Source organism: Leucoraja erinacea, chromosome 23, assembly GCF_028641065.1.
Source record: "Leucoraja erinacea ecotype New England chromosome 23, Leri_hhj_1, whole genome shotgun sequence".
In the NCBI taxonomy this organism is placed as follows: Eukaryota; Metazoa; Chordata; class Chondrichthyes; order Rajiformes; family Rajidae; genus Leucoraja; species Leucoraja erinaceus.
This window is the reverse complement of record NC_073399.1, coordinates 24082782-24092777: the sequence shown is the minus strand read 5'-3', so window position 1 is coordinate 24092777 and position 9996 is coordinate 24082782. Positions and strand designations below refer to the sequence as shown.

The window sequence follows — 9996 nt, the reverse complement described above, 5'->3', positions numbered from 1 at the left end:
CCAATTTATTTTTAAATGATAAAAACGAACCTGCCTCCACCCCCTTCACTGGAAGCTCATTCCACACAGCCACCACTCTGAGTAAAGAAGTTCCCCCTCATGTTACCCCTAAACGTCAGTCCCTTAATTCTCAAGTCATGTCCCCTTGTTCATGCTCTATTGATTCAATTTCTCAAGGCTGGGAAATAACTTGCACACAAGCTTGTGTTTTTGCAGTTAAGCAGGTAAAAATTGAAATTCTTGATCACACAATGTTAGAAATTTCAGAATACACAGTATACACATTTGCTACAATAATACAAGTCAGTAAGTTGTACTTTACATAGATCAAACTTTTACAGAGCTCAAAATAGAATTTTCATTGTTACATTGTGCCTTTCTCCATTTGTTATAATTAACTGTTTCCATAATACTGTGCACTAATTAATCTTACAGCAGTTAAGAATTCTTAATAAATCCAGTGTAGTATCCCTGTCCGCCCAACCAACTTTCAATCCGTCTCCTGTAGATTTTGTCTAGGACATTTGGTACATTTATAGGAAGAGAAGAAAATATTTTTAAAAAATATATATTATTCTGTAAGGTAGGAGCAGATAGGTATTTACATAATAAACTTGCACTACTACCACAGCAGGCAGAATTGTGCTTGAATCAGGGTGTGATGTACACTGATCACCACTGCGGGCAGGCCATCGATCACGACAATGCTATGGAATCTGCTGTTTATTTGCAAGCAGGAACCTATAGGAATAAGAGTGCCAGGGAATGGTGGCTGTGTGCTAGGCAACTCTATGCCCTCGCTGCACTGGAGGTTGAGCCAGGCTGGCATATCTCATGAGGCCAGAGTCCAAACAACCGCCTCATCTAAGCACACATGCTCATGTAACCGGGACCATCTCCATCCGCTTTGTGGAATGCCGCTGTGCTAATCCAGTCATTGCATTGCCCTGCATCACAATGACCAGGGTCGCTAAAGCCACTTTATAATTGTCCGTTTAAAGTATATCAGATCACTTCTCTGTGAGCGTCGAGCCTGTTACACCTACTGACTCATTATTCATTTAGTTTGAGTCGAGTAAATGCCAAACATCAAACTCATACATTTATGCTGTGAAGTGTTCCATGGGTATGATGGATAGCTGGGTGTGGTTGGATTGATGTTTCACCCAATAGTTGCTGGGAAACCAAACACTGATGTGCCCTCCACAATGGTCAATTGTATTGGAGTGGACTGCATGCTAGTTTCTGCTAGACATCTCACTCACAGCTATGGAAATCTTGTATGTGATGTATCAAAGGCAGGTTTACTGGTGCAGAGTGTAAAATACTTGGATCCAAATATAGTAATACAGCACAGAAATAGGTCATTTGGCCCAAAGTCCAAACTGACTAAAATGCCCCTGTCTAAGCAGGGCCCATGTGGCTGTGTTTGGCCCATATCTCTCCGGAACATTCCTAAGCATGTCCTCCATTTTATTTTCTGTAGTAGTAGATGAAGTGGGTTAAATAATCTGGGAATTAATCTGATCGTGTCTTAGATCCCCGGAAGTATGCGATACAGAAATAAGCCCTGTGCCTCACTGTGCCAACCGTCAACGCTCCATTTACACCAATCTCATTCTCTTCCCATCTCCATCAATCACCCCACCAGATTCTACCACTCAGCTACTAGAGGCCCTGAGTTGGATCAGAACTGTGTGGAGGTCGGAGAGCAGCTGAGTTTGGTAGGGCTAACCAACGCACAAATATTCAGTCACACAAAACTGCTCCATTTGGAAGTTCTCCCCCAACCGCTCCCTTTCCACCCAGACCATCAAACTTAATGCCGACTGTGACAGCTCCTACAACTAATTAACAGGCAGTGGAAATAATGCAGTCCCATGCATCTGATTTCTGAAGGCAGACTGCTTCTGCACCTTATTGTAATCTTTGGTCTCACAGATCTCTGCTGTTTACTCTGGCAGGCAATGAAATTCAGTCTAACTCTCCAGTAGTAATGAATGGTCATTACTTTCAACAACTGGGGTAGGTGCACAACACAGGGCATTGCTTTGCTCTTGTTATTGTTGTTTCTCATTTCAATACTCATGGGTGAAAATTGCCCTTCCTAATGATGCCACAAATTGCAAGTCTTACAGGAATGTCTTGGGTGTCCGTGGCAATGGCTTGCCCTGGAAATATTTCAGGCGAAGCACAAATATATAACAAACAAAATGTCAAGAACCCTCGAGAGATAAGTAACTCTTCCTACACCAAGGATCACGTACTCTGCCAGGGCTTGTGTCAAACAGTGATCGATGGCAATGCTGGAGTAATCTGCTGTAACAGCTCGATTCAGCTGCACTGGGAAAAAACGGCTTGACATTTCTTGCCGCTTTTGGTAGAAGTCAACGAGGTATGCAGAACTACAATGCTGTCTTTCCTCATGTAAAATGTGTGCCCTGGGGTTATGAACCACACACCAGTGGAAATAGTTTCACCTTCCATATTAAAGCTGAGCCTTTCATCATTTGGTATTGACGCATGGAACTGATGATGGCCTGGGATTGTGGTTATACCAGAGCCTGGGATTCTCAATGCAATTCCCAATGACAGTGGAAGGCCCTTACGCATATGTGGAGGTGCCACTGAGTCATTCATACAGGAGTGCCAACTGTACAGATGCTTCATTCCTTCCTCCTTCCCTAAAGCAAAGAGGTCAGTTTCAGTAAAACCCAGTTGTGAAAGGTCAGAGCTCCTGACTCTGCTCCTTTCAGGCATCCAAGGCCACCAGAAATCAGTAAAATGCACACACTAGGTTTGTACTGATATGCTTTACACGGCAGCCTGCAATTTTTGTGTTAACAAATTAAAAAAACATGCACGCGCGCACACACATTTTCACATATGTACTGACATGCCAGGAAAGGCACACAAAATGCTGTAAAAAAGAGCTGTGGTAATTACAGGGCATGCACTGGGATTCTGTAACCAAATTAGATTTGGACCAATAACCAGAACCTGTTTGTGAAATACTGACCTCGGTTTAAATATCTTGCCTTCTGCCACTGTGCTGTTTTAGAAAAATATTTTGTTTTTACATTGCAATAATTTTCATGATTCTTTTCTGACTTACTGAACTGTGAATGAAGTATTCATAAGAAATGCTCCTTTCTAGGGGAATTAACGGCATCTTACAGTTCAGGGGAAGAAGTAACAATATCAGGGCTACTCGGACCAGACTATCAAACCCGTGACATATACTTGACCATGTTTCACTGGCAATGATTCACTCTATCAGCGAGAGACCCTGGAGGTACAGATCAGTGCCATTCTCTCAGGCATTATAAAGGGAAGGATAAAAAGGGGTTGTGTGAGGAGAACACCTGAGTGAATCTGGGAGGTGAGCATATAGCTATTTCAGGAAAGCACACCAGGCTGTGGAGGAAATCTGCATTAATGCCTGCAGTCACTCGAACCAGCAAAACTATTTGGCGAGGACAATGGTGTCGTGGATCTTGCAGCAGCAGAATGTTCTAAGGTTTTCGAGAACAAAGAATGAAAAGTTCGAAAGGATGAGAAAAATTTATTGCCCAGCAAACGTCATTGCCAATCACAGCCCAATCACAGAAAGAAACAATGACCTGTGTGTTTACACAGCAAATGCCAAACCTCTGCAAATGTAAACTAGAGAGAAACAAACCTGAACAGGAATGTTCAAAATAAATTATTGATTTAATCCTATTTGGTGTTGCAATAAATCATGTTGCAACACCAAATTAAATTGGATAGTTATATGGATGGGAAGGGAATGGAGGGTTATGGTCTGAGCGCGGATATATGGGACTAGGGGAGATTATGTGTTCGGCATGGACTAGAAGGGTCGAGATGGCCTGTTTCCGTGCTGTAATTGTTATATGGTTATATGGTTATGTGCTCGGGCCAAGATCGTGGGACTATCCCGAGACTTGGCCGTTGCAAGATGGCGCTGGAACGTGGAGACTCTCTGCGTGCTGTACCTGAAGAGGATCTATTGTACTCGTGGATGGTATGATCTGAATGGATAGCATGCAGAACAAGCATTTCACGTCATTTCCGTGCAACGTGGCTACAAGTAAACTAAACTAAACAATGCCAAAGTGGAATGTTGGGGGATTTGGTTGAGTACACACGCTGGGAAATCATTTAAAGCCAAGTTCCCACTTGGATACTGATGCGCAGAAGGCTTCACCCACGAGGAATTGGTCGCTATTCTGCACGATTCCCAAACTGCACGGAATTCGATCGTAAGGTTCAGCCCCAACGTGGTTGCCTCTGCAGTCTGTGGGAACTACAGCAGCTTGCATTTATATAGCACCAAGAGTGTAGTGAAGTAAACCCTCAAGGCACTGCACTGTGTGGGACCTGAAATCCTGTTGGCACATTTGGTTGGCACCAACTTTCAGATGAGCTGCTCAGAGTTCTGCAGCTTTACCTTTTGCCTGAATAATGATAGGAATTATAATGACCTACATTTGTCTTTTGCGCACCTGGAAACAATAAACATCCTTGCGTTTTTAAGATTAGACATTATAGTGTTAAGCTTGGGTGGTGATACAGGTAGTGTCCTCTTTGTAAGTGCTGCCTTGTGAGTGGACCACCAGTCATATTTGAAGCTTGCAGACATAAACTACAGATGCTGGAATCAAAGTGCTGGAGGAACTCAACGAGACTGGCAGAGTTTGTGGAAGGAATGGACAGACAATGTTTCAGGTCAGGCCATTCTTCAGACTGATGGAAACATTTCGGGAAGGGTTTTTATCTAAGGAGCTTGTGACTGCCTGTGAAACTCAGCACTCAGAGATTAACTGATTCTAATCAACGGGTCTTTTTACATTGAGTGCAATTATGAAACTCCAACGACAGTAGTTTGTAGATCTTTGTCCAGATCTGGAACCTTCTCTTCTGTCAGCCGAGCCAGGTCGACATATTGTGCTTTAACTCATTTAAGTGCTCATTGCAGGGTCAGTTGAAGCCGACAGTGTGGGAAATATCTATACACGTTTTATAAAAATAAAAGGAATAAAATGCAGTGTCTTCTGATGCCCATGGTTAGTGTTCATTGTACTTGGTTAAAAGCTGCCAGTATTTTGCCATGATAGCAACTGCAGGGAATTCAGCCTGAAGCCAACCTTTGGGGAGGTTCACCCTCAAACCAAGCCCTGGGAATCAAATGCAGCATAAGTCTATCAGTGTCCATTCCTGCCTCTAACATGGGCTTCCCAGACGATGTTCCCTGGGCACATCCAGCCTGCGGCAGTGCAGAATTCTCTGCTGGGACCGATGGCCTCACTGTGGAAAGGAAAGTGACAGCTTGCAGAAGCACTCTGGTCAGTCTAACATAGCGTCCAGTTGATCAGCGAGGTCATCAAACATGCTTCCGATGTCATCCAGGATGTTGCCGGCAGACTTCGTGGAATTGGAGCTGGAGGAAGCAAAGGCAGAGGAAGCAATGAGGGAGGACCAAATGTCAGCTAGAGCAATATAAAGAGTTGGTCAAAGTCTGAAGAATCCCTTGGGGACCTCCACTAGGGCCAGAATAGCACCCAAGGTGACAGGGCAGGGGTGGATGCTGAGATAGCATCGTAGAGCAATGGAAAAAGCCCTTTGGCCCACTGTGTCTACACTGACCATCGTACTTTTGTCCCATGTTTCCTCTCCTCACATTCCAATCAAATCTCCCCGGACTCTACCGCTCACTTTCACACCAGGGACCAATTTACAGTGACGGATTAATCTATCGCCCACATTTTTGAGATGGAGGAGGAAACTGGCGCACCGCGAGGAAACCCACAGGGTAAACATGCAAACTCCACACCGCTAGCTCTGGAGGTCAAGGCTGAAGCTGGCTTCTGGGAGTTGTGAGTCACCAGCTCCACCTATGGTCCATCCCTTCCTCTGGCAGTGTTGTACAAGTCTAAATGCCCCAAAACAATAGTCACCGATGAACCCGCTAGCAGCTCGAGGTTAAAGGTCAGCACCTCGTGCGTAAGGCCAGCTCACTGCTACTTTCACCCCACATCCTCGGTTGCAATACCGTTCCCATGAAGCTTACGTGACCTGAGTGAACATCATCTCCTCTCAATTCTTGATACATTCCTGCCTCCCCCACCTGGCAGCAAAACTTTCTAAATATCACCACATCTGGTATTTCTGTTTAAGATGTCCAGCATTCACCCCCTGCTCTCCTGTAACCTCAGATAATTATTCTGCACTCATATCTTTCCTGAGCCATCAATGTTTTCCTGAGCATCCTCTTTTACCTGGAAGCACCCCCACCTCCCTCCATCTGTCCCTTCTGCTCCCATTTAGTTCATCATAGAGCCTCCCATTGCTGAGCATGGATCCTTATCCTGAACTAAATTCAGTGTTACAGGCTGGAATGGTCCAGCACATTCAGTTTTTGGTTATGAAAACCTTTATTTGACTTTACAACCAGCTATCTGAATGCAGGGGACGAGGAACCTATGGCATAGTTAAATCATCAAAAAGCCTTTGAGAAGATGCCGAACAAAAGATTAGCATACAAAATCAGGGGCTATTATATTTGCATGTCTTGAGGATTGGTTATGGGCCAGAAAGATTCAGAAAATACATTTCACTTTCAAGACAGCAAGATATAACCGGAATGTTTCTGCTAACTCTCCATTGCTCTTGGCTGTGTGTAATTTGCATGAATGACATCGATGAGTACACTGTGTATATTATACTGAGGTTTGCGGATGATCCAAAACTAGGTGGGAATTAAAAAATATGAGGCGGATAGAGAGTCTGCAGAGCAAGTGGGTAACAAATTATATATCAAGAGGAGGAAAGTTAGCATTTGTGTTGGAATCTTTTTTTTTCAGAAAGATTATTAGTGTTGAGATTTAAAGTTCAGGAAATCCTGGTAGCAGAATCACAAGAGGCATGCAGTTAAAGTTAACGTGCAGTTAAAGCAAGCAAACAGGAAATCAAACATTATGAAGCAGATTTCAAAAAAGGATGGGCGTGTTAGATCAAGGCGGGAGTCCTGTATCAAACTGGGGCTCGTGAGACCCTACCTGAAAAACGGAGCTCTTTTTGGTTTCTTTATCTAAGGAAGGGTGTACTGTGTTTAGACCTGGAGTGAGTGCAATGAAGGATCATTAGAGTGATAATAGGAGTCTCCTAAAGAGAGATTAGACCTTAACATTTAGCTGACTTGGTGATGTATACCAGTGGTTCCAAACCTTTTTTAGCTCATGGCCCCCTTGGGAACATAATTTTTCTGTGGCCCCCCCTGACTTTATTAGCGGAAAAAAAATACTTCAATATTATACCTTCCATAAAAATATCAGTGTCTATTAATTGCACATATATTCTCTTTTATTCTATTCCACAAATATCAAAAATATTTTGTGGGTTCAATAAAACAACCATTTATAATCATACATTAAAAATATATTTCAACTACATAGATTTAAATTGATTAGAACTGAAATTTAGGAGGCAACAGGGTGGTAACTCTGTGGCCCTCTTCATTGAACCGGTGGCCCCCTAAATCCCAAAACTTTTCTGTGACCCCCCTGAAATTTGCCATTGCCCCAGGTTGGGAATCACTGATGTAGACGATGAATGTTTGTCGGAGGATCAGCTACTTAGGGTGGAGAAGAGGAGACATCTCGTTATCCATTCTCTGGTAGTTTCTACTCTGGAGTGTGGACACGCAGTTGAGAAAAATGTTCAAGACAGATATTGAAAGGGTAAGAGAATCTTAGAAACATAGAAAATAGGTGCAGGAATAGGCCATTCAGCCCTTTGAGCCAGCACCGCCATTCGATATGATCATGGCTGACCATCCAAAATCAGTATCCCGTTCCTGCTTTCTCCCCATATCCCTTCAACCCATTAGACCTTCATCTTCTGATCGAGTCCACACCCAAGATTAGAAGTTGTTCAGCCAGAGCTGAACACACTTCTCAGCATCTGCATACAATGGTGCCTGTCTTGTCGTTTCTTGTGCGTGGTGGTGGAAAGATTGGTGGAAGGGCCATTATGACGCTCTTTCCTTGACCTCCCCCCCGCCCTCATTAGTCATAAGAGCTAAATATCTCTCTCTCGAAAACATCCAGTGAATTGGCCTCCATTGCCTTGTGCAGCAGAGAATTCCACAGATTCACAACTCTCTGGGTGAAAACGTTTTTCCTCATCTCAGTTTTAAATGGCCATTTGCCATTGCCCCAGGTTGGGGCACTTACACTGTGATCCCTGATTCTGGACTCCCCCGACATCGGGAACATTTTTCCTGTATCAATGCCTTAAGAATTTTATATGTTTCTACAAGATCCCCTCTTATCCTAAATTCCAGTGAATATAAGCCCAGTCGGTCCATTCTTTCATCATATGTCAGTCCCGCCATCCCAGGAATTAACCTTGTGAACCTACGCTGCACTCCCTCAATAGCAAGAATGACCTTCCTCAAATTAGGAGACCAAAACTGCACACAATCATTCAGGTGTGGTCTCATCAGGGCCCTGTACAACTGCAGAAGGACCTCCTCGCTCCATGACTCCAATCAAGTCATACAGGGAGAGCAGAGTACTTCTTTTAGAAAGAAGAATTGAAGGGAGAAGCTAGGATAGCAGATCTGCCATGGTTACTGATTGATGTAGCAGAATGTTAATCTCTTCGTTCTGGACGACCTTCTGTTTTGCCAGTTGGCCTCATCTCCCCACTGTAGGATGGATTGCTCAGTGAGAGATGTATCCGCGGTGTTACAGTAGATGGGTGCTCATTGCCATTGGTTACCTTGCACTGCCACTATCTTCTTGAGTCAGTTTCTGCTCCACAGCATGGAGTGCCGCCTCCAGGCAACTGCTGGTCTGCTCCAGTCGCTGGTGAGCACGTGCCGCCTGTGGGACCACCATGCCCGCCGTCAGCCTGCTCATGCCAGCGGCCGAGGCTGTGGGCCCAGAGGCACCCCCTAGGCCCGGTAGCTGGGCATGGGATGGGAGCCTTGGTGTGGCGGGGCCCGGACTGCTGACCTGCGGAGACCTGCTGGCTCTGGGACTGCTGAGTTGCAGGCCTCGGGCTGGGGCAGGCTTCGGGGGGGTGGGCAGACTGGGCAGAGGAGACTGCTTGTGGCAGGCTTCTGAAATATAAAGAGACCAAACAATTAACAATCTGCTTTGCACAGAGTTATGCAGCATAGAAACAGGCCCATTGGCCCACCATGTGTATGATGGCCATCGTGCCAACCTGTATGCTTGGCTGCATTAATTCCCTATCACTCTATGCTTGCTCATTTAAATATCTGCAAGATGCATGTTAAATGTCGCTCCAGGTACAAAAATACATTTAATCTCTCCTCATAACTCAAGCCTTCAAATCCAGAGGCAAATTAGATTAAACAATGTTGGCAATGGCCCTTTTATGGGCTTCTATCGCATGGAGCAGATCATAGATTTGTTTCAAATTATGGTCATTGTTACCAAATAGCAAAAGTGCCAGCTCGTCCGAATAATACAAGATCTCACAGCAACAAATGACCACTTTGTAGTAATAGGAATGGCGGAAGACATAATAACCAGAGTTCAGAGAACTCCACTGCACTTCTTCGCTAGGAGAACTCTTGTCGTTGACCTGACAGCCTTGCTCCGTGTTTTATCAGCAGCCTCGACCCTTCCCTAGTCTCTGAAGAAGAAACTGTAGCGGGTTCTGTGGGCTGTTGGCAGTGGAAGGGTTAACAGCTCAGCCTGGCCCTAAGATTGCCTAAGCCCAGCACCTGGTCAGCTTGTTGTCTGTAATGGCAGAGCAGAGTATCAAACTTCAGGGCAGCTACACGAGGAGGGATGGGGGTACAAGGGCAGAGAGGCAGGGGGGTGTAAAATGAGGGTAGAAGAAAGAGATAGCAAGGTGAAAAGTAAAAGTGGCAGGCAGACAAAACCAGGGCAAAAATCAAAAAGGGCCACTTTTCAACATAATTGTATAAGGGTTAAGAGAGTTGTAAAAACAAGC

At 44.6% G+C, this 9996-nt stretch overlaps 1 protein-coding gene across 2 annotated transcripts in view; it reads right to left on the bottom strand.

Annotated features, from left to right (window-relative positions):
• Positions 1 to 202: 202 nt before the first annotated feature.
• The window catches only part of LOC129708394 (caskin-2-like), a 264337-nt gene continuing 254543 nt past the window's right edge, over positions 203 to 9996 (bottom strand). For both annotated transcript variants that reach the window (XM_055654104.1, XM_055654105.1), the window contains 2 exons: positions 8788 to 9130; positions 203 to 5443 (listed from right to left, as the gene is read on the bottom strand). In XM_055654104.1, the coding sequence (XP_055510079.1) occupies positions 5350 to 5443; positions 8788 to 9130 (437 nt within the window). In that variant the 3' untranslated portion in view covers positions 203 to 5349. The remainder of the gene's footprint in view (positions 5444 to 8787; positions 9131 to 9996) is intronic.